We start from the raw sequence: 26,855 nt of genomic DNA, 5'->3' as shown, positions 1-26,855 counted from the left end.
GGCAAAAAGAAAAGATTCAAGGGAAATACTGGAGAACGAGGCTCGCCCGAGGCTGAGGGAGGGCACGGCGGCCGCGCCGCACCCAAGATGGCGGCGGGCGCCGAGGGGGGGCCAGGCGGGACGGCGCCATGCTGGGAAGGTCGGCGGCGGGCCGGTTCTCGCGAGAGTTTCCGGTGCGCCGCCGCCGCCGCCGCTCCGTGTCAGTTGCGGGCCGGTAATGGCGGCGCTGAGGGGCCGCTGAGGGGCCGCGCACCGGGCTCGGGCCGCCCTCTCTCCACCCGGCCTCCGCGAGATGTGCCGCGACCTGCCGCCGGCACAGCGGGCTTCCACCAGGTGAGGAGGCGGCGGGAGCGGCCCGCGCCGCCGCCCCAGGCCGCGCTCGGCCAGCGGTGCCGCCCCGCCGGGGCGTCGGGCGAGGTGGGGCCGGGGCGGGCCCGGCCCGAGGAGCTGCCGGCTGTCACTTGGCTCGGCCGCACCGCCCGGCTCCGGCGTCTCCGCGGCATCCGCTTCACCCGTTAAGTCTCTTTCTAGTTTTAATTTGTTTTTAGCTGCTTGTCTTACCGGAGGGTGGCAGATGAAGGGAGAGGGTAGGGGTGCTCCGTTTCGCTGTTGTCTCTTCGCGTTGTGGGGGAAACCGCCGACTCCGGGTGTTTCTGCGGAGAAACAGAAACAGAGCCCGGGGTGGCCCCGCTGCCCTCGGAGCGGCCCCGAGCACCACCGGGACGGCGCTTTTAAAGTTTAAATGTGCGCTTTGCTCGTGCCTGTGCTGTACCAGGGCGTCCTGCCCCGGCATTGCGGCATCGCTCAGTGTCTGCCCGCTCAAAGTCCTCCTGACATCCCCGGGAACATCTGCCCCGAGCGTTCTCTGACTTCACCGGTGCCATTCACTGTGCCTGTTGGAGACATAAAGGCTTCTATACCGGTATGACTGTGTTGGGGTTTTTGCCTTTTTTGTTGTTGTTGTTTGTTTGTTTTGGTTGGTTGGTTGGTTTTTGTTTTCTTTTTTTCCTGTGGACGTAGTTTTGTGTGGTATGTTGCTGTTGTCGGTGTAGTTTTTGTGGAATAGTAAGGCTGGTCAGGCATTGGAATAGGTTGTCCAGGGACGTGGTGGAATCACCATCTCCAGAGGTGTTGAGGATGTGTCTGGATCTGACGATATGGTTTAGTGGTTTAAGGGATGCAGTCGGTGAATGATTGGATTTGATGATCTTAAAGGTCTCTTTCAACCTCGCCAATTTTCTGATTCTCTGATTGTTTCTGTCGCTGGATATAAGCTGTAGCTCAGCAGCCCAGCATCTCCTGACACTTTGTGTAAGTTTGCAGGTAGAGGTTTGCCTGTCAGATAGCTTCATTGTGTAGATGAACAATCCACTGTCTTGAAATTGAAAATTTAACACTTGACTGGTCGGTTCTTGGTGGGGGAGGGATTGTTAATACTGACTGGAAAACTCAAAGTACAGCGACCAAAACTGTGGGACAAACGTGGAGCTGTAAGTGATTCACTGCTTTGCATGGAAGTTCTCGATGTTCTCTCAGGCTGTCTGCACACTGGCTAAGTTTTGCTGTCTCTTTGCTATAGTTCTGGTTGCTGCAACAGTTTCATTAGGTAATGCTTGAGATAATTAGATACAACTGAGGGTGTGGCCACATGAACACTGTAAACTGTCCAGGGCTTCAGTTTCTTTAGGTGAGTGATGCTACTTTAAACCGAAGGTATCCTGCTCCCACGAAGCAGAGCAACTTAATTTAGGTGGTAATGGCACATTTCTGCAAGGGACCAGGGTACTGTGGAAATTAGTCCATCCATAGGAGTGTGGGCAGCATCTTGAGAGAGGTGGTTGTGCCCCTCTGGTCTCGTGAGACCTCACCTGGGGTGCTGCATACGGTTCAGGTGTCCCCAGTGCAGAGAGGACATGGAGCTGTTGGAGCAAGTCCAGAGGAGGCCACCAAGTTGGTAAGAGAACTGGAGCACCTCTCCTGTGAGGACAGGCTGAGAATGCTGGGGCTGTTTGGAGAAGATTGCGTGGAGACCTCAGGGCATGTTCAGTATCTGGAGGGACCTATGAGGAAACCAGAGAGGGACACTTCTTTGGGAACTGTAGAGGTAGGACAAGAGGGAATGGCTTCAAACTGAGAGACTGGGTTTAGCTTAGGCATTGGGAAGAAATTCTTCCCTGTGAGGGTGGTGAGGTGAGGCCCTGGCACAGGTTGCCCAGAGCTGTGGCTGCCTTGCCTCTGGAAATGTTCAAGACTAGATTGGATGGGGCTTGGAGCAACCTGGGATAGTGGAAGGTGTCCATGGCCAGGAGTTGGAACTAAATAATCTTTAAAGTCCCTTCCAACCCAAACCATTCTAGGATTCTGTGGTGCTGATGGGCGTGGATCATCTTGTAGGCTGCCTAGGCTGGGTGTGGTGGTGACTGAGAGAAAGTGATTTTAAAATTAAAGAACATCTTGTTTGCGTGGGTTTGTTTTACTAAGCTTTGGTGCACAGCTTAGGTTTGTACACTTTACTGATAAACCAGTCCCAATATGGATCATGTCTTTTATGTCTTGAAATGACTTTATTGGCAGTTTGTGTCACCACAGCAAAAGCATCCCTTAAATGGATAAGAATCTAATCTTGGAGTTGCTACATGTGTACTGAAGGTTTTGTTGACTTGGATGTAATGAACTTTACTGTCTCCTTTCACTCCTCTACCAGACATACAGCTGCTTTCTGCTAAAAAAGTTTCCTTGTATCAAGCAGACTTGTGGATAAAGTCCCATTGTCTTTAGAGTGTTCAGATGAGGCTGCAGTCCTGTTAATGTGTTTCCAGTTAGGTTTGAAATCAGGAGTGTCAGTGCATACAGCACTGTATTACCATCTCTGGGAGGTGAGTGAAGCTACACAACATAACATGAATGGTGTGGTGTGCTGCTGCTGCTTCTTTCCTCCCACTTTGATTGTCCTGAGAGCAGCCTGATAAACTGAAAGAAAAGTCACCACAAAAGAAAAATTACTAATTTTCTGCTCGGTTAGTGAGTTGTGATGCAGTCAGGTGAGCATTGTATCTATGACAGAGTGACATGATTGCTAGAGAAAGTAGCAAGTAATATTTGGATTCCTTCATCATTGTGGAGCTGCTAAATCTTCTTAACTCCACCTTGAAAATTTATATCAGAGAGCCATTTTTTTATCGGTACATCAAAACTGTTAAACTCTGCTATTGATGTACTTAAACTAACTAATGCTATTCAAATCAATATGAGTGTTAATATGAGATCAGGTGTAGTGCTACAGTAATGATAATAGAAGGATTTTGGTAGTTGAATGCAGAAAGAAAACTTTCCCAGTGCAGTCAATATATTAGGCATGTGGCTGGATTAGAAGTGTGAAATTTATCCATAGATGTAAATGCTTGGAAGATAGATGTGTATCATTGTGCTAATGATATAATAGGCTTTAATGGACTGCTCCATTGAGAATAAAATTACTTGTATGCCTAAGTCTGAAACCTTTGTCAATATGCTAGAGAAAGAATAGAGCAAATAAATGAACTAATCAATTATACCAGGTCAATTGAAACTTAGTGAATGCTAACAGAAATTCTGGCTGGTTTAGCTTCCTAAGAACACTTCTCACTGATGGCAGAATTCCTCACTAAGTCACATCCATGGCAATGCACCAGGTGGAGTTCTCATACTGAAACAAAAGAACTTTTAAGGGGATGATGTTACTTAAATATGAGAAAATATCTTATTGCTACATTTAGATAGATCAAGAAAAAGTCTTTTAGCAGAGTCCCAGTATCTGCCTTTGTAATGCTGTTCAGCTTGCCATGAGGTTTTATGTGTTTGGGTGTTTTGACATCTTGTTGTTATTGAGACACTTCTTAGATGCTCCTTCTGAATGCAGTTCTGAGCAGAGGCATCAAAGGTGAGAAAGTGGCATTTGGAACATTTTCCCTGAAGTTTTCATGCACTTTACTCTGCTTTGAAAGAAGATAGCAATCATCCTTCAGGTGAAGTTGCTCTGCTCATATGTCCATGGTAGTGTTGAGACGTTGAAAGCTTCTGTCTTTCTCCCAGTTGACAGGTCTGGTTCTTGTACTTGGCTGAGAGCATTGCCTGTAAGTTTTAAGAAGACTCCCTCACAGTGGAGTGTTCCTTGTGAGATGAGACAGAATTTGAAGAATTTGAGCATATTCTGCTGAATGGATTTATTATGGGCTGCAGGAATTGAAATCTTCCAGCGTGTAGTTTCTGATAACTGGAGGTGGAACAAGTGAACGAACTCTTGTTTTGAAGGCTAAGGAAAGAAAATGCAGGAGTACTTTATTGGTTCTAGAAACTGGGGTATTTTCTTCTCTGTCATAAATGCTAAGATCTTTGAAGTCAAAGAAAATACAGAACTTGTGAATGGATAGGCAAACCCTTGTGTGCATCTCCTTAATAAATGGATGCATTCTCTGTGCCTTTGTACTCTGATTTCTTGACGAACAATGAATCAAGTTACACTAGCTGTCACAACATTCATTTCAATAGATATCCTCAGAGTACCTTTTGGCACGTGATGCAGCAGAGGGAGACATTCAATGCATTTCACTTTCAGTAGAACCGCTAGGCCCTTTTTAGGGCCAGTTTTATTTTTTTTATCACTTCTCCATCACTTGTGATGAAGCAGAGACACTTTTGCAAGTTGCCATGTCTTTTCATAGCAAAAGGATGTGGTAAATGTCCATTCTTAGCATACAGTTGGAAAGAATCAGATTCAGAAATGTTTCATTTATAGAGAAATTTTCATTATAGTTTGGATGCAAATTTAGTAGCTGACTGGTGCCAGTGATTTAATCATAGAACTCAGGAAACATATTTTCTACTGGGTTTTTTGACATTTGATGGATATGTATTTATGTCATTTATCTTCCTGGTTAACAGCTAGAGGTAGTGACACATGTTTTGAAATTTTTAAATGCTCTTCTATCTGCAAGTGTGTGGTGTATCTTGATTGCTCTTTTTTTTGTACTGCCTTGGTATCCCTAAAGTTTTTTTTCTTATCTAGCTTAAGACAGATCAAATTTTATTTAATTTCTTTTACTTTTGTGTTTTGTTTTGTTTTAATTGTTTTCTAAAGTAATGATGATTGGAATGTGAATTCTTCTGATATATACTGCTTGTAATACAAGGCAAAATATTGTGTGTTATTTAAAATTAGATCACTCAGAGCAGCTAATGTTCATGAACTCCTTGGGCATTGCTGGTGTGCTGGTGTTCACTTCCTTTACGTTTCATTTGAAAGCTTATTGTAAAAATGAGCATTGGAAGAAGTGGAGGGAGGACCTGTCCCATTCTGCAGTGTCAGCTGTAGATTCTGGAGATGTGGAGCTTTTTGGACAAACACGTCATGCATTTGTTTGTTGTGCTGGAATTTGTCCTCAGTCCTGAGGAAGGTCAGTACATTGCCTACATCTGATAGTGTTGAAAGGCAAAGTTTTCTCAAAATAAGCTCTGACCAAAGAAAAAATATGTCACTCTTGTATCAAAAAACATTTTAAAAGCCCCTATACATAACCAAAACAAGTCTTAGAACAATGTATTATGGATATTTTTAACTCTCATTTAAATGGGATAATGCAATATGGTAAGAATTTGGATTCCGGAAAAACGAGTAGGTTAACGTTATTTTTATTCCAGACTCAAGCATATCATAATAAATTGTATTTTGTGGTATTTGAGAAGACATGGAAAGTGTTTCTGGCATCTTTAAATATAATTTCCATCACTTTCCGTGGACTGGTTCAACTAAACAATTTGCACGACTGGGTCTGCCTGTGCATGTCCACCTGTGTCTGTTCCTGGCAGCAATGTAGAGCTTTAGCTGCACAGACAGGAGCTCCAGAGGGTCTTTTAAGATTCAAAAGTCATTTTTGTATTTATACAAGGAAACTTAAAATGTTTTTGCAAACAGGAAAAGTGGTCCCCAAATCTGATTATTTGTGTCTGTGTGCATTTCCTGCACAGACAAGTGTGCACTGTGTGAGGTGTGGGTGCAGTGGGACACAGTGGGGCAGGGTGCCCTTGAGCTCTCGTGGTAAATCCACTGGTAAGAAGAAGATGAATGGTTCTTGTTTTTCCCAGTTCCACTGTTCTCCTTGAGGCGAAGGCAAGAGCAGCTTCACACATTTGCTCCTGGGGAGCAGCAGCCAGTACAGAGACTGATCCCATTGTTCACCAGTGTTTCCATCCCTTCTCATTCTGCTTGCATAGAGGGTGCTGTTGCTTATAGTGTGACATAGATAAAACTAAAAAAGCAAAAAGAACAGGCGAAATTCTTTTCGCTTGTACCAGACTCCCAGTTCACTTTGTTTTGTCACATAAGCCCGTTGACTTTCTGCCTTAATAAGGCAAGGAGAGACCTAGGCATAAAGAAAGGGAAAGATGCTTTCTTTTATTGGCTCTGGTGCCTTAATTTTGCTTTAATTGCATGAAATGTTTTCCTTGTGCACGGTGTACCCAGTTTGTAGCAAAATCTGCCACTATGTGGATGAAACATTTGAGAATATCCCATAGAAGTCAAGGTTAATAACTTGTTTCATTCCATACTCTTGGCAAAACTTAATCTTTTCTTTTGTGGTATCCCCTTTGGTTTAGTATCCCTTGTGTTTTTGTAAGAAACAACATTTTGAGACATACTGTTCCCTATGCATACTTGTTTTTTTGGTTGGGTTTTTTTTTTCCCCATAACCACGAAATGTTAGTGAAAATAGCTTACTCACATTGTCTTCTTTCTCTCTGAATCTGCACAATTCAGTTTCCTCTCCTGTTTCCTTGTTCCAGCGCCATGACTTCTGAGTTTCCTCTTTCCTTTTCTTACCAAGTCTGTGCTAAGAAAAAAAAATCAACACAAACTTGCCAAGGATCTTTGAAAAAACTTCACAATTGGACCCATACACAAGTTTCTTTTCTTCCTTTTTGTTGCTCTCTGTGCCAGTTCTTTAAAAGTTCAGTGTATTTCTCTCACCTTCATAGCTTTCTCATTCTCTTCCTTTTTGTATCCTGCTTCTCCCATCATTTTTCTTTCTCTTTTTCCCAGTCTTTTTAATCTCTTTGCATTTTTGTATATCTTTGCTAAGCATATTCTACTTTCATATCTCCCTCTCTTTTTAAAATGCTGTGCTCTTAACTATGTTGACTTCTTGTTTTGTTGTCTGTTGTACCTTTCAATGCCATCCTTGATATGTTTAGTATTAACTGTGTTGGTTCTCGTGTTCCTTTTTATGTGGCAGTGGTTTTCTCTTTGTTTCCATTTCCTCCTTTCCGCTGCTTTCTCATGCATTTTCTCATCTGTCAGTTCTCTTCAGTGTCTTCTTGTAGGAACAGTGTTTGTAGAAGAGAGTGGTTGTCAGGTCCTGTATCCATCCCCCCGTCCAGTTTCTTCCAGGAGTTTGGAGTATATCGTTTCCTTTCACATTTCCTCTTAGGTCCTCATCTGTAGCAGTTCTGCAGTGCCTTCCCTTGAGTGAGTAAAGAAGGAGATGAGCATTTGATGGGGGATTGAAATGTCAGAACACAATGGAGTTTGTATCTTAATCACTCAGCCGAGGATGGGCTTGGCAAGCCGGCCTTGAATGGGCCTGTGTGGGATGGCTGTGTCTCCCAGTGAGCAATCCAATAACCATGCATTAGTTCTGTTCATTCTGCAGTCTTCCACCTTCTTTCCAACAACCTTAAAATTCTCAAAGCTTTATCCAGCTTGCAGATAACCCTTTGCCATCAATGCTGCCTCCTCAGAAGTTCTTTGGCATTTCATCTTTTGAGCTCAGTCTCTTTGTTTAAGGTCAATACTAAATAGATATGGATCATTTAGCTTAGCAAGGCGAGATCTCTTTGAAGCAATCATTTCAGAATGTAGCTTTTATGTATTTTATCTAAAAGTTATCCGTGGGACTTTGAGACAACTTTTGTATTGATGGAAAATGTATTTTAAAAATAATTTAAATTTCCTTAATATAATTTTTTGTTTAGTATTATTCCCTGATCAATGTTCATTTCAATGTATTTTAGTGTTTAACTGGTCTATTACCCTGCATGCAAGTCCTATAAACAGACATGGTAACTGTGTCTGGATTTATTTTTTATTCTCCTCCTCTTTCTGTACTCTTGGTAACATTAAAGAGTCTTCTCTGTCTGGTTGGACTTTTTGCAGAGGCAGGGTATTGAATTGTACAAATACTTGGGGTTTTTTTAATAAAGTGCTACTTATTCATGTAAGCTGTAGCAATAGAGAGAAGTTATTTTAGTAGCATGTAGGAATTCAAATATTTATGGGAATCATAGCCTTTGAATTATTTAAACATTAAATAAACAAATAAATAAACATTATTTATTTGTATATAGGTTTTGAAAAGCTCATAAATTTCTCCCACCCTTTCAAAGGATTGGGAGAGGGACATCTAAGCACCAAACCTTCAGAGTTATGATTACATCAGGACTGAAAACTACTGCAGCATTGCCTTCCTGAAACTGTAGACAGCTCCAGAGTGCTTGGTTCTGACTTGTCTTTTTTTTCAATGAGGAGCAACCCGAGTTAAGCAAAACTGCTCAGTGAATCTCAGGGGCTGCTCTGAAGCCAGTGGGGCTCAAACTTCACACTTGGAGCTGGTCCTGCAGGGGTGCATTAGGATAAGTAGAGCAAGATGCTTTCTGATTTCTTCCCGGCTTGAAGGAGAGGTTGAATGGCCTTTCATGGAGGGGCGTTAGAGGCTTTTGATGGAGTTGAGATAGAGTTAGTGACCACTGGTGATCAGCACCCACGGGTGAGTGACTCAGTGTCTGTTATTTCACAATGTGTGCTGGTGATTACTGTGTACAGTGTGCACTGTGTTTCCTGTCTGAGTTCTGTTCAGCTCAGGTGAAGAACTGCCTTTTTTAGTGTCAGGATGAAAGCTATTAAAAAGCAATTTCAGATTGTTTAATCTGGTACTTTTCATATAGATTTAAGGAATATATAGAGTGTGTTCTACATTCTACATTTGCAGGGCATCCTAAAAGCAACTATATAGATTTGTGTATGTAAAATAAAAAGAGCTATTATAGCCCCTTATTAAGTTTTCTTATCTATACTAATAATTGTAATGATAAGAATAAATCCCAAGCAATTACATTAAAATGGATACTTAATCCTTTAATAGATGGTTGCTTATCCAGAAGTTATTGTATGCTAAATTTGCATATTGAGTAGGTTTTGTTACATATGTGTTTGGGCAAGAAACTGATACTGGTATGATACAGTATCTTCAGCAGCTCTCAAAATCAGTTCTCTATGGATAATTCCGTCATTTTTATCAATATTTATTTTCTACAGATCTTTTCTGCAATGCTGGAGAGGATCACCTGGATGATTTCCAGGGCAGGGCAGTGCTGTGATTTACAGCATGAATGATGTGAGGCACAAAGTGCTGTTCTGCATGAATGAGCTCTTCACACCTGTCCTACAAGCAGAATTTTCTAACTACTCTTGGCTTGATGCCATAACTATTGGATACTTAAAAACTAACACACCCACCCTTCCTTTCTAGAATTTCTGCATTATTGTGGACTTGTGTTTCTGTACCTACATGTGTAACTTTACATGCCTTTTCCTCACTCTTTCAAACACTTACTTGGACTCATCAAAGAAAGTCACAACTAAAAAGTGTTTTGAAGATCTGTGTTCTTATTACTGATAGCTTTCCTGGGGCATAAGAGCAGTTTTTTGGCATAACTTACTGCTATAAATACAGGATATATGACTGAATGTAAGACCAAACTTTACTGCTGGTCACTGTGAGTATCCTTAAAACCACATTTGATATAAATCCTTGTCACAAAATATCTGGGCAAAAATCTGTTTCAGCAAATAATAGATAGCGTTAATTTTGATCTGCTTTTACCAGAAGATTGATCTTTATATTTGATTTTTATGTGGCACACAGTGAGAGCAAAAATAATTTCAGTAATTAAAAAATAAGAAAAATTACATCTGAGAATTCATGAAAGAAGAGAGAGGAAAATGTGCTTTTATGACTCATTCAGAGGTCTAGAACTTCCTGTTGGAATTCTGTGGTCACCTGATTTTTTCTTTCCATAACAGAAGTGTTGTCAGTGTGTTATGAAGATAGCTCAGTAAGCATATGCTGGGTTCATTTTTTGTTGTCTGTTCATTTTTTTCTCATTTTATCCTTTATAAAAACTGCATTGGTGATAGTGTCTGGGAGTTCACACTTAAATTTTAGCTTCACTGTGAGTCTTACCTTCGAAGTTCACAGGAAAACAATGGTGGCGCCAGCCTTGTCTTCTTTCCTGTCTGTAGTGTCCTGCGGTTCTGCTGTGCCTTTTCCTTTTACAGAGACTGGTGACACATTCATTCTGTCACTGGTGGAGTTGGGTATTTTCCCCAAGCATTTAGGGTTCAAGCCATGTGGTGCTGTCTCTGTGTGTGCAGTATTCTTCAGACTTGCTGCAATATTTGTTACTCTGATCCAAATTGCATCGACCTCTGGGCCTCCTTTTATCAAGTTAATGTTTCTTTATGGCAGAGACCAAAATCAAACCCTTCTTTATCCATGGAATTACGTGGTTTCTGCTGGAAACTGTGATCACATCTGTGATTTCATGCTGATTATCTGACCTTGTTTGTGAGGAAGGTTTGAAGTCATCAGCTGAGGTGGACACTCATCATAACGATGAGTTATGTTCTCTTTAGACAGAGATGCATTTGCTTTTACTTTATACCTCTTCAATTCTTATATGACTATTTATTTTTTAGGTAAATTGACACGATGTGGAGCAACAAGTCTAATGAGGTGCCTCTACAAAATCCAAGGCATAACCAAAGCAAGGATTCCACCAGAGGTAAGGATTTTCTGTGTTCTGCTGCCTTGCTTTGGGAGATACTTTGTCATGAATTGTTTGAGACTTTGGGGAATTGTTCCAGAAAGCATTCTCCTGCCTCAGTTTGGAGCTAAGAGCATGTGTTCTGTGGCTTCCTTTTTGCAGATAGCATTTTTGTACTCTGATCTCTGGAGTATTTGCTGATCTGCATTAGCAGTTGCCAGCCTGGGATATGGTTGCCAAGATGGCACAGGGACAGATATTTTTTAAGTGCTGTAGAGGAGGAGCAGTGCAGGAACAGAAACTGGGAATTGTTGGCTCTTGAAGGAAGTGAGGAAGAGCCTCTGTGACAGTTGCTCAGTTCCACAGTGGTGAAGACACTTGAATAGCAGCAGTGCATCTCCACTAGGATGACTTACAGCACTTCTGTCTCCTTTAGCTTTTTACTGTTATGATTACTCTAATTTAGGAAAGGAGGAGGCAGAAAAAATTTAAAATTACAGTACTTCCCTGAAAAAATCTTACCAGAAAGGAAGAAAGGTCTCATCTGTGGAGTAACTGAGTCGTGTGCTAAGCCTGTGGTTTGAGATCGATCATGTGATCTCCAGTATGACAAAACTGGACTCCAGAAGTTATTTTGAAAGTAGAAAGATTATTATTTTATCTGTAAGAGAACATTTTTTGCTGATTATTTCCTGTGGTATGTTCAGTTTCTTTTAAATTTACTTACTTTTTGAAGCTGTAGGGTTCTGTGGACAAAAAGCACCATCTCTAGAAGTCAGAGCAAATTTGTTTCTGTGCTGCTTCCCTAACCCTCTTCCTTTGTGTTGTTGCATCTTGCCTGAAATGAAATTGGCAGTTTTTTTACTATAAGGAAGAGATTATGTCTTTCAACTCTCTGTTATTACTACTCTTCATGGTTCTGACACATGGATGTTGTGTTTTCTAAAGCATTAGATTATAAGAACCATTAGAAAACAAAAGAAGAGGGAAACTGAGGAAGTAAATATTTATAGAGGAAAACACTACTACGTCCTCCTGAGCTCAATTGCTTATAGAGTACGTGCTGTCTGTTTAGATTAAAAGGCTTGGGTTAGTACCTCCTGCTTGATCACAAACATTATTTCTGTTTTGTTTGTAGGGTGTACAGTTCAGAAAGATTACTGTTCATAATTCTGCTGTTTGGAGCTTGGGTTTTGAGTAGAGTCTTTCAGTGACCATGTATTCATGCTTAGTTTACTGAAGAAGAAAATGGAAGGGAAAAAAAGGTAGTTAAACAATAATATAATTTAAAAATGTAAAGTATTTATGTTGGGCTAGATAACCAGCTTCATTTTATCTTCTAACATCTTTTATTATATCTATTATGTGTGATGGATTTGATTTCAGGTCATCATGCATTCAACCTAACTTAGTAAACTCATAGTATGTTGCATTAAATACTTTATAGCTTTGCTCAGATGAGCTTTGACTGATAACAGTCTTTCATAGAGATTCATAGGCTGGAACTGGGTAGAGAAAAGAACTTGATTAGCAAGCGCTAATGAAAATTGTTTTGAAGCAACATTTTATTTCATTGTTTTTCATGTACTAATGAGAAATGAATTTCTTTGTTTCTGCCCTGGAAGATCTAACTGCAGCATGGGCTTCTTTTTCTCAGACTAAGGCTGCTGTAAGTATTTTTTTTTTCCCTTTGGGATTATTTGGTTTGGGGATTTTTTACTCATTTTCAAATCAGTTAGTGTCTTCAAAAGCTTTAACCAAAGTATTCTATTATTCAGTGATTGTCTTCAGCAAGTTGTAAATAGCACAAAGCTGTTGGAGTATGCAAATGTTGAACATTGTTTTATCTTGGAAAAAGTTTTCTGCACACAAGGAGAAGCTTTTGCCACAGCAAGCTGGAGTGTAGTAATACCTTTTTATTTAATAAAGTGGCGATGTCACATTTTTCTGAAAACTTGGAAAAATAGCTCTCCCCTGCTTACTCAAACCAGTCAGAAACTGGGGCTACACCAGTGTATTTAATAATTTTCCATTCTGAGCAGCGGGGTTGCTGTATTTCTGTGGGAATGAACTTAGGTGCTTAAGATGATGTAGTAGTTTATAAAACCTGGCTTCATGAGGCCAAGTAGTTTAGGTTTTCACAGAATTCAGCTCTTTCCCATCACCTTGTCCATCTTTTTTCTCAGTAGTGGAGCATCAGTGTGGGGTTTTACATGTGGAATGTGTATCATGCTCCATTTATAAGAGCATATAACAGAATATTTTCCAAGTGGAATTAATATTTTATTCAGGCCAAGCATTAAGTCTCTGAATAGTATGTTATTATTAACTTTTTCAAAACAGCTTACTTAAGGGAACAAAACTATGCAACAAAACCTAATTTAGTTAATCTTATTAAACAAAACTTAATAGTAGTTTCTGGCCATAAGACCATACAGTTTTGCAATACCAGCCTTGTGAATTTGCTTTTGCTTGCAGTTTGATTCGTCATGAAAAAGGAAAAATTTGTCATGTTTGGGGGAAAATAAAAATGTGGCTTAAAAATAGAAAACAGTGTTCCAATTTGCTTTATCTTCCAATTCTAGCTACGTCATATAGAGAACAAACTGGAAATAGCTCCCACCAGCACGGCTGTGTTCGATTCAGTCATGGATGCCAAGAAGCCCTCTGCTAGTGCCAGCAGGAAGAGCAGCAGGAAGGGTATGTATTATTGAGGAGAGAACATGTAAGGCAGCATAAAGCCACTGCCTTCTGGGAAAGCTTGGTTTCTCCCTGCCCCCAGCTTGTTTTCTGCCTGTGGTCTTTATTCCAAAACTCTAATTGCCCAGAAGAAACTGGTGTTTCCTTCCCTGAGCTTAGGAAGGAGAGTGTTCTATCCCAGTCACTTGGTTGGAGGGTGTGACAGGACTTGCCCCACGCTGTAAGTGAGCAGTGCTTATCCCACTCTGATAAGAAGTTTGCTAAATCTGGTGCTTCTGTTATCTGACTGAAGGAGAACATTTGCTTATAGGAAATAAGCCCTTATTTTTTATGCTCAGAGCATTCTGGTATTGTGCTACTGAAGAGCAGACAGATCGACCTCTAGTGGCAACACAGCCAACTTCACAGATTTAATTACTTATAATTAATCTTTAAGCATAATTATCTCTTTTTAAGTATGATCATTGTTTCAAGCACTTACTGCCTTGCTCCTAGTTGTTGAAATCAGCTTGTTGAAAGAGAGAGAACTGCTCAAACCCAAGAAAAACTATGTCAATTATTCAGACCCAGGTGCTTTCTCTTTCTGGAGAGGTGAATACATAGAGGATTCTTTGTTTTCTGCTTCAGGTTCCCGGTCCTCCAGCCAAAATAAATCGAGCAAGGAGAAGTCCTCACGTAGCCCTCTTCGAGCAACCACTCTGGAAAGCAATGTGAAAAAATGCAGCCGTGTGGAATTTTGTGAACCATTGGCTTCATACAGGTTAGTGCTGGGACAGCTGGCTGTTGAAGAAAAACATGCTAAGATTACATTTAAGCTGATAGTGATGTTTGACAACTCCTCAAAAATTGGTTTACTTCCTCACATCATCCGCCCACATGACAGCATGCGGTGTTGGACCTTTTAACTTAATATTGCAAATTTATTTTTTATTCAGTGAATATGAGTTTAAAGTCAACTGTTTTGAAATGGGGCCAGGTCATCAAGTATGGCTGTGACACGAGTGACCTGATGGGTTTGATAGGTGTTTAGTTTCTGTACTAAGAACACAAAAGACTATTTCCTTATGCTTTGCCATCTTTGTTTCATTAGTTCTTCAGCATATGTTCCCAAATGTGTTACCAAGATAGTGTGGAGCAAGAGTAGTACTGGTACTAAAGATACATTCCATTTTTGTGAGTGTGAGAAACTCATACAACAAGAGCTTCGCATGGAACGAAAGTGGCACAAAACACAGAACAGGCCATAGAGCATTATTATTATCCTGACAACTAAGTTTTGGTCTCTTTTTCCACTACTTGAGTCAGCTGTGAGGTGGTCCTCCTTGTTGCATGTGAGACTGATTTGGATCAATTTTGTTAATTGAGTAGCTCATGTACTAATTATGCTTCTCTTAAGTTCTATACTTGTTATTTAAGGCTTTTCTCTTTTAAATTGAAGGGTGGCATTACTGCTTGCTGATTTTCTAGTCTTCAACGTTATATACAGTTCTTTTCAGAGAAAGAGTGCAACAAATGAAATTTTGAACAGAAGTCTCTTTCTGTTTCGTCAGACTTGCACTATTAAATGTGAGGTGATCAGATTTTAAAAGAACTTGCCTTTAAAGTGGAGCCAAGGTAGAGGAAGTCATTCATTCAGTTGACGAATTGATTGTTGATTGCTGAGTTTGAAGGACCTACGTTTGCGTTTCTGATGGTGAATTTTTTTCCCCTTCTGTTACATCAGGGATATATATAGTTCTCTGTCTTATCACAGTTCTAGCCAGCTTGAGGCCAAGCAACTGCTGTCTGGTTTGGAGCTGAGTGAAGCAGAAGGAAAGAGTGAACTCTCAGCCTGTCTGGCACACGAGCGGGACGAGCGGGATCGGCACAGCAGAGGCTTTGACAGTCCCTTCCCTTCTGCTGCAGACGAGACTGTCGTGAGGTACCTGAATGACCGACCAACAATTGATGCCCTGCAGAGTAACGAGGCATTTCTTAGGCTTGCAGCACCTCCAAGGCTGGAAGAAGAAAAAACCAGTGGCTCCAGGGGAGATGAGAGTAGTGCTAGAGCTTCTCAGAGTAACACGTCCCAGGACAGTGAACTGAAAGTGTCTTCCCCTTCTACCACGAGCATTTGCAGCGCTCACAGGCTGGAAATCCTGAAGCAGCGGCAGCACGATGCCAAGTTGGAGAAGCTGAAGGAGAGGATCCGAAAGCAGTGGGAGCACTCGGAGGAGCTCAGTGGCAGAGGGCAGCGCTTGGGATATGCTGAGCAGCCTGTTGTGGTCACTAATGTGGAGAACACGGTGACTCCCAAGGTCAGGAAGGTGACAGCTGTGCCTGCTGTTCCATCATACAGAGGTATGGAGATGCAAATCCCTCCCCTGCTGGCTGGACGGGGTGAGGGAGCAGAGTTCAATCCACTGAGCAACATTTCAAAACACGAACCTGGCTCATGGCTCTCTTTGGGCAATATGGGAGTGAATAACAGGGTTTGATCACAAGTAAAAAGAAATTCTTGCCAATTTACAGTAATTCCCTCGAAATTTTTCCTGTCTCTTTGTAGAATTACTGTAAAAAGAAGCTCCCTGTACTGGTGTTTGTGTTGATTGCAATAATTTTTTTATGATCTCAGAGCTTGGTAGCATTGTCTTGATTGAAGAAGCTTTTCACGTTTTTAATAATCTTTTTCTCACCCAGTCTGCTGTTTTTCAACTGTGAGCAAGTGGCAGACTGGTATATTGCTTTCTTCTAATTTAGCATTAGAAATACATGTAGTTCCTTTTTCACTTAGCAGTTTCCCATCCCTTCCACCCTGACAAAGCTGTATTTACATTTTATGTAGTTATTTTAAACTCTTGTATCGTTTACTTTCAGGTTTTAATCCTGCTGAAACAAGGATTCGCACTCCAGATGGAAAGATCTGGCATGCGGATGAGTTTCGTATTAGTCGGGAGCTTTACAGAGATATTGCACTGCAGTTAAAAGGTGAGCCACAAATGGAATTGATTAAGCCACACAACCTTGTCTGAGCGGCAGAGGAATATATTTTGTACAAGTCACAAAGTCGTGGAAACAAAAAATTGAAGCAATGAATGTTAAATATATTGTAATTCGCTCCACAGGAGGAATAATTTACTGAACACTAAAACAACAACAAAATAAATCCTTCTCCCAGTTCTCTCATTCAAATGTTTTTAATTAAAAAAAAGTACTGAAAAGAATCAAGTAATGGCATTTCTTTGAAACAGGAAAAAAGAAAAGTCTCCGTTAGAATAATTTTGTTTAATTTTGTGGCTTTTTTATACGTGTTTGCATGAATGAGTACAGTTTCCTGGTTAAAAGGACAAAACCCACTTTTGGTTTCTGTTTTCAAATGTACTGCTCCAAGACACAATCTTTATTCATCCTTCACTCTGGAAAACTACAGTACCATTGGCAGCTCTTTTCTCTGTGTGAGCTGGAGTAGGATGCCCAAGTGTACTTTTTTTATTTGCTAGGCTGGTTACAGTGGAGTGCTGTAAGCTTGAATTGCCTCTGACTGAGTTGGGAGAAGGGGAAGAGATCAGGTGAATAAAATGGAAGGGAATAGAAAATAAAGTCCCCAGAGAACCTCTAGTTTTGCAGTGTAAGAGCTTACTTATTAAGAATAACTTTTCTCTTTGTTCAAATCATATAAGACTGAAGGAAAATGCATTGAGATTTAAATCTGTAGGTATGTGTAGTAATAAACCAGTTTGTCTTTTTTCCTTGTACAACTTGATAAGTTACTGAGGACTTTTTATGGAATCACTCTAAAAAATAGTTCAGAAACAAGAGATGCTCCTTTTCAGTAAAATCATCTTGCAGATACACTGCTCAGATCAGTCTGTGAAATTAATGCCAAATTTCCACAGACTTTTAAGCTACACTAGCATTTTTTGTTTGTTTGTTTTGGCAAGCATAACAAGCTTTTTATAGAAATTCAATTTTTAAAAAAAGCTTCGTTGAAGAGATCCATTTAAAAGGCATTTGGATCCTATGTCCAGTGCCTACAAAAGGAAGGAGCTTTGTGTGTGTTGATCCACACTCCTGTCCTGATGCCATGTGTAGAACAGCTGTTGTGGAACGTGTCTCCTTTCTGAGGTGAAAAGATGACACTGACTAGCTGATTGCTAGTAAACAGACCCTGGTGCTGCACATAATATATACTGTAAATGTATTTTTAGGTTGTCAGATTGTCTATCCATGTGTTACTTCTGTATTAAATTTACAGCATGTGGTGTTTTGGATGTGTACAGTCAGTTGTATCAGAACTGTTCTTTGCTCTCTAGTGCTGAAATTATCTGTTATATCTTTGATATCTACAGCAGCACTGTTCTTTAAAACAAAAGAATTTTTATGCATAAGCATAGACCGTACAGGATATCTTCATCTTCGTGTAGCAGTTAGGCTAAAGGATATTGTATGGACCCCAAGTTTTCAGTAATTCTGTCTTTAAGATGTTCAGGATTTGTCATACAAGAACAAAATGGCTATAATAGGAGCGGAGTGGGAAGCAGCCTGTACTTTCCTGGAGTCAGGAAAGGTCTGATGTTGCTAAAAGAGGTGAGGGGGAAGTTAATTTTCTGCAAATGCAGTCACTGAGACCTCTGGTACTCAGTGCACTGATTGATTGTCTTACCTGTTTGTGTTGTTAGCCCTAAAGGCAGCTAGAAAATTTGTAAGGAAAGCATGTTAAGGGTGAGAAAGATTCCTAAAATTCCATTCCTGTATCTTTGAAATATAACCTCCTCTTCTACCTCTGATGCTTCCTATGGACATCTATTAGAGTGGATTTACGTGAAATTAGGGGCTGTAAATGTTTGCATTGGCATCTAAATGAGGCTTCAGATCTGTCCATGGGGGAAATTGCATCTTCATTGTTTTAGGTTGTCTGATCCCATTCTGTAGAGAGGAGGAACCAGAAAACAGTGGTGACAGAAGCCACAGAGTTCCTGATGTGCTGAATGTGCTGTCATGCATTAATGTGGAAGCTGCAGCCCTTGTGTTCAGGAAATACACGTCCTTGTGGAACATTAGAGCAGTAAAATGTAGTATCTGTAGTAGAAGAGAACCAACGTTCACGTTAAACTGCCGACATTTCTTTTAGAATTGAAAATTAATTTTGCAGAGATCTGTTATGGCCTTGCTGTGGCTTCACTGCCTTTCAGTGTGTAGGTAAACAGACCTTGATTCAAAATTCCCATGCCGTGAGGATTTTGAAGTGCTGGACTGGAAGTCATTGATCTGGGTATATAATCTGTGAATTCTGTTGCGTTTCTCTGAGTTCTGGTTTTTCAAATGTTGAAGCAAGCTTGTTATTCTGTGTTCTCCCCTGTGGGATATCACTTAACAGCTTTTGTTTGTTTTTAGAGGACTCAATAGTGAAAGGAAAATCTAGTGAGAGAAACAAAGAGAAGAAAGCAACCAGACCAGTGCGGAAAGTGCAAAAACTGACACGATTGCCAAGTCCAGAGTCCAAACAAGGTGAGTATTTTTGCTGTAGAGGGAGGATTGTTACATGTCCATCAGAGATGAGTTTTGTCTCAATAAAGAAAAATTAAAGCATATTGCTTTAAAAGCCTTTTTAGATGTGCAGCGGTGCTGTTGTAGTGAGTTTGTACACTGTGATGCATTGTGGATTGTGTATGGTTTTGTTGTTGGTTGGTGCCTGTGTGCACTTTTTTTGTAATTTATTTTCATTTTTTGCCTTTCCACTTGCTGTATGCACCTTGAGGAAACTGCTGTGGAGTGTGAATTTCTTGTGGGGAGAGGGATCCTTAGGTATCTGTCAGGGTAGTGTAGACAAAAAGAAACAGTAGCTCTGCTCTGGATCCTGTTTTTATTCAGCTTGTGATGAAGCTGACTAGAGCCTGACCCATGGCTCGGTCAGCAACGCTGAGACGTGATATTAAAATCAGTGCTAGTGGGACTTGCTGAGTTGCTCTCCCGTCAGGTAAGGAGGGGCTGCAGTTAAAGGTGTTCTCTTGGATGATTTCTCAGTGGGGAAGCAGAGAACAGGATGCTCCTGGTTCTTCTCTGGTTGTTGTTCTTCCACATTTCAAGTTATTGCTATTCTGTACCTTCAGTTCTGGCTTAACCCACTCCTGGCTTTTTCAGTTGGTGGAAGAATGTAAACATACATTCCCTGACTAGTCTTCCAAATCTTGGTATTTTAAAAGAAATGTTTATTTCTTTTACCAACTGAGAACTTTTTTTCCCATTGTTGTCTGACATTTCCTCTGATTATTAAATACAATTTAATTATTTAGAGACAATGATGTGAGCAGGTTACTCTAGAGCAGTGCCTTATAGAAGAAAATAAAATTAAACATATACGGAATTCCGACAGTGATTCTTTGTTTTTCAGTAGTGTGAATCTTTGATATTGGCAGCAAAAGAATTAGGAAGGCTTCCAGATGTGCTTCACATTTGGTTTTAGTTTTCACACAGAGTGAGTAGTTATGGCTGCAGTCACACACAGAGCAGTTTATTTTCTTTAAATATATGCAAGTTTAGGCACCTTTTGAACCTTTCTTAAGGTTTTATATTTCTCCTTATGTAGAGTGACCCATAATCTGTAAACATTTTGAATCAAAAAAAAGCAGCTTTAAAAATTACTACAAAGGATTTTTAGAGAGTGAATATGTACTTCTGCATGCTGTAAATCCTGCTTGTGAATATTTTGTGGTAAAGAATAGTAATACTTCAAATGATAAGCATGGATTTACTCACTCCTGTGCTGATCAATCCCTACTTAAGGAATCACACTCAGCTGTCTTATGTATTTATGATATTTCCAAGTGAGGGAGGAGCTCAGAGCACAGGATAACCCAAATAATCCCACCCTGTGCCTGAGAGCGTTGTCCAAACACTTCTTGAGCTTCATGAGTCTTGAGACTGTGACCAGTTCCTTGGGGAGACTTCAGTGCCCAAAAATCCTCTGAATGAAGAATCTTTTCCTAATATCCAACCTAACCCTCCCCTGACACAACTTCAGGCCGTTCCCTCAGGTCCTGTCACTGATGTGCCATGCAGAGATCAGTGCCCATGCCTCTGCTTTCCCTTGTGAGGAAGTCCTCTCTGCCTTCAAGGGAGTCAACAGCTGTAAGCTCCAGCCTCTCCTTTATATACAAAGCTACCCCCTGTTATAATGGATTAAATGTGTGGAAAATAATGGCCTAAAATCCCTGGAAGACAAGAACCAGCTCTAAGTGGCATATCCATGCTAGTCCATCCTCCTCCAGTCATTGCAGTAAAAATCTGCTTACCATGGCCAAGGCTATTAATAGCCATGGCTTATGTTCTGCCCTGTTGGCGTGTTTTAGTTAAACAGCTGACTTGAAATGGAAGATGACACTTACACTGGCTCTTCAGACACACAGAAAACTCACTGAGAACAGTGAGTTCTGCAGGAGAACCCCTTTGGCTGATGCCTCTGTTTCAAAGAGGCTTGTAGTGACATACTTCAAGTGACAGCTCTTTTATAAAATACTTGGATAATTTACAATGCAGGCAAGGAGTTCTGCTAGCAAAGGGTTGAGTCGTGGGCTGCAGACTTCTAGATTAAAGTAGCAACAAGAAAGGGGGTTGGAAACTGAGGACTGGGATTACCAAAACAATTATTCTGCTGTGCTGGATTTCACTTGACATTGTTGGTATCCTGTCTTCAAAATGCTGTTGGGTCCAGTACAGTGCCTTTTTTGTTTGGCTGTGGTGATCTCATTCTGCAGTGGCAGGGTTTCTTTATGCAGAGCACTTAGAGGTAGAGCCTGAAATGGAATTGTTAAAAATCAACTGCATATTATATATTCAAGTTAGGTACCTTTCTAGCAATTAAATACCTCTGAAAGGTCTGATTAATTTACAGATAATTAATTATCTGAATTACCTAATTAAATTTCCTTTTTCATACTGTGTTTTTCTCCAAAGCACTTTTAAGGTCATTATTAAAAAGAAATTAGTAATATTGGAAGTTAGTGTGTTGAAATGTGAATTAAATAAACCTATCATTTAATCTACCCAATATTAGGTAAAGATGCCACCGTAACCAATTGTTATCATTTAATTATATGTAGGATGATAAAATAATCCTAGAATATTTTGATTAGGTTTTTGTCACCTGCAAGGTATTCTGTCCTTGAATTAAGTATCAACTAAAAGGGTTTATTCTTAAGTGTTTTCAGTGCTGGAACAGACGTCCCAGCTAAGGGACAGTGAATTAGCATTGGTGTAAAACATCTGCTGCTCAATATTTTTTAACCTGCTCATAAGACATGTATCTCACCAATTAATAATCTGTAAAAACCTTTAAAGTAGTTTTGGGTTTTTTTCCTAGAGTATTAGCTCATATTATTTCAATAGGAAGATTAAGGGATTTTTATTTCTCACCTTTATTTTTGTTCCTATTCCTACAACAATTGAGTTGCTTTTATGTTTTTATTTCTTATTCTCCATATTTGAGTGATGGTGAACAGCTCTAGAAATATTACCACTGTCCCTGGTAAGGCTTGTTTGTATATTTTAGATTTGCATAACCTGTTCTTCTTCTTAAAATCAGTTTTTGTAGGGCTTTAATGTGCTGAAGTGTGTTTTGGGTCTTACACTGGGACATCAGTGTTCTGACTGTGTAACTGCAGCTATACCACTAATGCAGAATTAAATGGTACAGAAATGATGAATGGCTGCAGTGAATACTTCTTTCTGATACCATGGCAAATCCTCTAGAGCTTGATTTTTTAAAATTCCTTGTTTTGCAGGTGGAAACTATGTGATAAGTGCATCCTCCTGGCGGGAGGGACAAAAGCTGGTAAAAAAGATCCTGGGTCCAGCTCCCAGAATAGAACAGGACAGAAGAGCTGTATCCAGTGACAGAACGGGCCGAGAGAGAGCTACCAAGTCTGGTATGTTGTTCTTTTATCACTGGACTTACTTCATTTTACTTCATTATATAACTGCATGTCTGCAGACTGGTGCAGACTTCTGAGATAGAAGTTTCTTATCAAAATTACTTCTATTTTTAACCTGAAATTTGAGGGAGATGGGGGTGAAATTTTGCTCACAACCATGGCTAGGGTGCATAACCTCTGTTCCCGGGTGCATTATGGACTTTTTTTGGTGTCATGTTCCCTGCATATGGGACTTGAGGGGTGGTACGTGCTGCAAGAGTGCTTGGGGTTTCTGGAAAAGATGAGATATAGGCTGCAACCAAAAAAATGGACCTGCAATCTGTCCTTGCCTCTTGAACCCAGTGGGGAAAGGAATGGCTAGCAGTGGTGCACAGGCCAGATGAATTTTCCAAGTGTGCTGTATATAATCCATAAGATGATTGATTGAACATCCCAGTTTAACGGGAATTGAGGTTCTTCCAGATACAGTATAATGTCATCCATGTGCATCATGAATGTCCATTGATTTCTCCACCAGCCTTTTTCAGAATTTATCCAGAATCTCAGACAGGACAAGTAAGGCATGCTGGGAACTGCTGTGCTTCTTAAGCCTGTGAGGTGGTGAGGCTGGTAAGAGTAGAAAGGGTGTGGGCTCAATCTGAGCAAAGGCTGCCACATTCAGACTGTGACACTGAATGAAGCCAAGACCTGTTTATAGCCAGATCTGCCCTCCTCCCTCATGCTTCTTTTTGCAGCTGTTTTCGCAAATTTAATTGTTACCTGACGTATTTGACTTCTCATTCTTTAACAGGCTGCATTGGAAGGACAGGTTCTGATTCTAGACTGGATGTTACCCGTAAGAGCTCTTCGAGAAGTTCCGAAAGGTCAAGAAGTAAAGTACGGTCTGAGACCAATCTGAGAAAACTGGATGCTGCTCTTCCAGGTGATAACCAAGATCATACCTCTGTAAACAAGGATTTCCTGCCCATGGAAATACGTGGAATTCTTGATGACCTGCAGTTGGATTCCATGAGTACAAAGCAAGAGGCGGATGGGGAAAAGCAGAATGAAAAATCTGTTTTGCCTACTCAAAATATGAGGAGCCACAGTCCCACCAAAAGGAAACCGGACAAGGTAGCAGCCAGTGAGGAGCCTCAGGTGATCTCTAAGAAACGCCACTATGACAGTAATGAGGTTCGTCAATACATCATCAGGCAGCAGGAGGAGAGGAAGAAGAAGCAGAATGAAGAGAAGAAAGCACAAAAGGAGGCAACAGAACAGAAGAACAAAAGGCTCCAAGAGCTCTATAGAAAGCAGAAGGAGGCTGTTACTAAAGTGAAGAATGTGCCTCCTCCTGAGTCCTCAGCAGCCAAACGGTTACAGGAAACCTATTCCAAACTCTTGCTAGAACGAACACTTTTAGAAGAGCCACCTCAGCTGCCTACGGTGCAGGAAACACAGGTACAGCTGATTCACTAACTTAGTCTTGCAGTTGTTTGCAGGAATAGGAGGTGGTATGTTTAGGGAGGTTGTGATTTGTGCCGTTCTGGTGGTTATCGGTTAAGAAGAAAGAACAAATCAAAATGTGTAGATTTGCTTAAACATAGTCATTTCAATGTGCAGTCTCTTTGCTAGTGGCTGCTTTTTGGCCCAGCAAGGCCTACGAGAAAGTTGATTGAAAATCATCTTTCTATTTTAAAGAGAAGCCTTTTCAATTGTAATGAGGCAAGAGCTCCTAAACTCTGACACACTTTAGAAAATGCATTTTTCTGGTTGTCTTCATCTCTAGCCCAGACCTGGTTATCAACCATCTGGGGAATCTGACAAAGAAAACAAGGCTCAAGAGCGTCCTCCGAGTGCATCTTCCAGCAGTGACATGTCCCTTTCGGAACCACAGCTGCCACTACTGAGGTAGGCAAATGGGGCCTTGGGATAGAGAGGAAAGTGCTCCTGCTTTCATCTCTCTTAAAGGTGAAAATAGCCTTGGCTCTTGAGTTCCTGTTCCAGTGAGAGTAACTGTCTTCATGTCAATTACAGCATTTTCTCGCAATAAAGAGGAAACTGATGCAGGAAACCATATGAAAATTTTGGCTGTGGCTAGTTTGTGAGTGTGTAAATAAGTAGTGAATGGTGGTTGTTGGTAATGTTTTGTTGACATCAGTGGGATGTGTATTTCGTATAAGGACACTCTTATTTCCTCTGGCATTGCCATTGGACAAGAGAAGCCAATCGTATGAATATATCTGTTGACTTTTCTTACTTGATTTGCTCAGTGATGCTGTTTAATCTATTGTCTTGCATTCAGCCATTATTTACTCTCTATGAAGTACCAAACACCTCTGCTTCTGCTTGGAACTAGCCTTTCCCAATTTTTTTCATGCAGCTTTCCCAATTTTGAATTGTTCAGTGTATCATCAAAGTTTTCTTTCTGCAAGTCAAGGTGCCTAACCAAATACTTAGATGTAAGAAACTAAAAATCTTGAAGTTTCTTGGATATCCTTAATATCCCTATTGTGCAAGTGTTTACATTTTTAACTACATAATGAATGTCTGCTTATTAAATGTATACTTGCTTCAGATTCTGTACTCTGACTTAGTAAGTGCAATGAGACCTGTTCCCTTCTGGAAGAGTTCAAGGGAGCTCACTGGGAATGCCATGTACTACTGTCGTGTAGAATCAAAAGCTAAACCATATAGTAAATATTGTTAGTGTAACATCAAAGAAGAAATGTAATTGCTAACAGTAGGTGAGAGATGAGAGTCACAGGACTGTGTAAGGTATTCAGAGACCCTTGCAGTAATCAGGGAATAAGTTTTTTGGCGGGGACTTCCGAGATGTTCTAGTGTTCTGAACATGGGCAGGTGATAAGGAAAAAAAATTCTCCCTTTTGGAGTCAGGAAGTTTTTAGAAAAGACTTACTGCTGACAGTGAAAAACTTCAACTTGTTACAACCCTAAAACAAAGAGTACACCATCAATGGCATTTCAGATTTGGGAGGTGCTGTGTTGTTTGGTTTGTTGCTAAATAACATTGTGTATCTGTTTACTGTCCCATTCCCCACCCCTCTGATTCCACCAAAAAGTATTTTGTCCTAAAAATAAACTGTGGCAACGATGCTTTAATCTAAGACATTAATAATCACGTAAGTCATCAACATAAATATTGACTTTTCATTTCAGGAGTGATTTGATGGAGCCTCCATGGGTACAGCCAGACAGGTTGAGCCCGAGAGTCCAGCTGCCCCACCCACAAGCTGTCTTGGGCTCAAGTGGAGGCCCTTGTTCGCAGCTCTGGAGTCTGGAGCAGATGGACCTTCTGTCAAAGGAATGCGACGCGATGTTGGCAGGCAGGAGGAGCCATTCTGCCCCTGGGGGGTCCCTGATGCCTCAGTCGTACCTGAATTCATCTACTGCACAGGAAAACCTCTTAGTAAAACCTTCTGCCAGCCAGTATAAGAGCAAATTAGATCGCCTTGAAGCTTTGAAAGCTACAGCTGCTTCCCTTTCTAGCAGGATTGAAACTGAAGCCAAAAAGTTGGCTGGCGCTGGTATCAACTATGGTACCATGTGGAACTCAGAATTTATGCAAGAAAACCACGATGACGGACGGTGGGCAAAGGCTGTGAGCCCTCCTGTGAGGGAGGAAAATGAAAATATGTTTTCAGCCAGACTTCAAAGGATGCTGGGTGCCTGTGTGTCTCATACAGCCTTCGATGACAACCTTCCTGGGGTAGGCAACCTTAGTGAATTTAAAAAGCTCCCTGAGACTATCAGACCTCTTACTGATGTAATCAGCCTTGGATTGAGGTCTCCTGCTGCTAACAGGCATGAAGGGGTCCTGGGACATTTATCCAAGAGGCAGACAGACTCCCCAGGGCGTGAGAGCCAGGCATATCCTCTGAGCAAAGCCGTGACTCCTCATGAGTCCAGCATTGACTCCATCAGCGAAGGGCCTCTCCTGAGTGATGAAAACCTCTCAGAAGAGGAAGGAGGCCAGCACAAGCAGCTGCCACTGAAGATGTTGGAGACATTAAAAGAGAAGGATTTTTGCATTCGAGAGAGAAATGCGTTTGAGCCCATAAAGGAGTTTCAGAAAGCAGCTGAGAGGTACTCCCCACTTCTCACTCAGACAAATGACACGCACAGCAAGGGGCCCTGGGAGGAACTGGCAAAGGGAAGTCCCCACAGTGTCATCAACATCTTTGCAAAGAATTACCAACTTCACGGAAAAGGTAAAAATGGAAACATTTCTCAAACCTTTTGCGATTTGCTCTTTTCCCAGTCTTACTGCTCCTTGCACTTCATATTTCACAGTTAAGGAATGTGCTTTCAGTGGTCTCAAATGTGAATCTGCCTAAGACATGATTTACAACTGTCTCATGCATTTTGTACAAATTTATTCCTCTTTTT

General features: G+C 40.9%; 1 protein-coding gene across 6 annotated transcripts in view; it reads left to right on the top strand.

Moving 5' to 3' along the window:
- Positions 1-204: 204 nt before the first annotated feature.
- The window catches only part of CEP350 (centrosomal protein 350), a 70,210-nt gene continuing 43,559 nt past the window's right edge, over positions 205-26,855 (top strand). For 3 of the 6 annotated variants that reach the window (XM_088170326.1, XM_014874755.2, XM_088170323.1), the window contains exons 1-12: positions 205-333; positions 10,790-10,875; positions 12,483-12,526; positions 13,443-13,557; positions 14,185-14,317; positions 15,281-15,897; positions 16,414-16,524; positions 18,931-19,044; positions 22,317-22,460; positions 23,257-23,906; positions 24,235-24,356; positions 25,626-26,677. In XM_088170326.1, coding sequence (XP_088026452.1) covers positions 10,803-10,875; positions 12,483-12,526; positions 13,443-13,557; positions 14,185-14,317; positions 15,281-15,897; positions 16,414-16,524; positions 18,931-19,044; positions 22,317-22,460; positions 23,257-23,906; positions 24,235-24,356; positions 25,626-26,677 — 3,175 coding nt within the window. In that variant the 5' untranslated portion in view covers positions 205-333; positions 10,790-10,802. Of the gene's footprint in view, positions 334-740; positions 923-5,375; positions 5,433-10,789; positions 10,876-12,482; positions 12,527-13,442; positions 13,558-14,184; positions 14,318-15,280; positions 15,898-16,413; positions 16,525-18,930; positions 19,045-22,316; positions 22,461-23,256; positions 23,907-24,234; positions 24,357-25,625; positions 26,678-26,855 lie in introns of those variants that run through there. The other 3 variants (XM_088170327.1, XM_088170324.1, XM_088170325.1) reach the window with 3 other exon arrangements.

The sequence above is a fragment of the Sturnus vulgaris genome, chromosome 9 (genome assembly GCF_052056855.1).
Source record: "Sturnus vulgaris isolate bStuVul1 chromosome 9, bStuVul1.hap1, whole genome shotgun sequence".
In the NCBI taxonomy this organism is placed as follows: domain Eukaryota; kingdom Metazoa; phylum Chordata; class Aves; order Passeriformes; family Sturnidae; genus Sturnus; species Sturnus vulgaris.
Note: the sequence above shows the minus strand (reverse complement) of the source record. Positions and strands in the feature narration are given on the sequence as shown.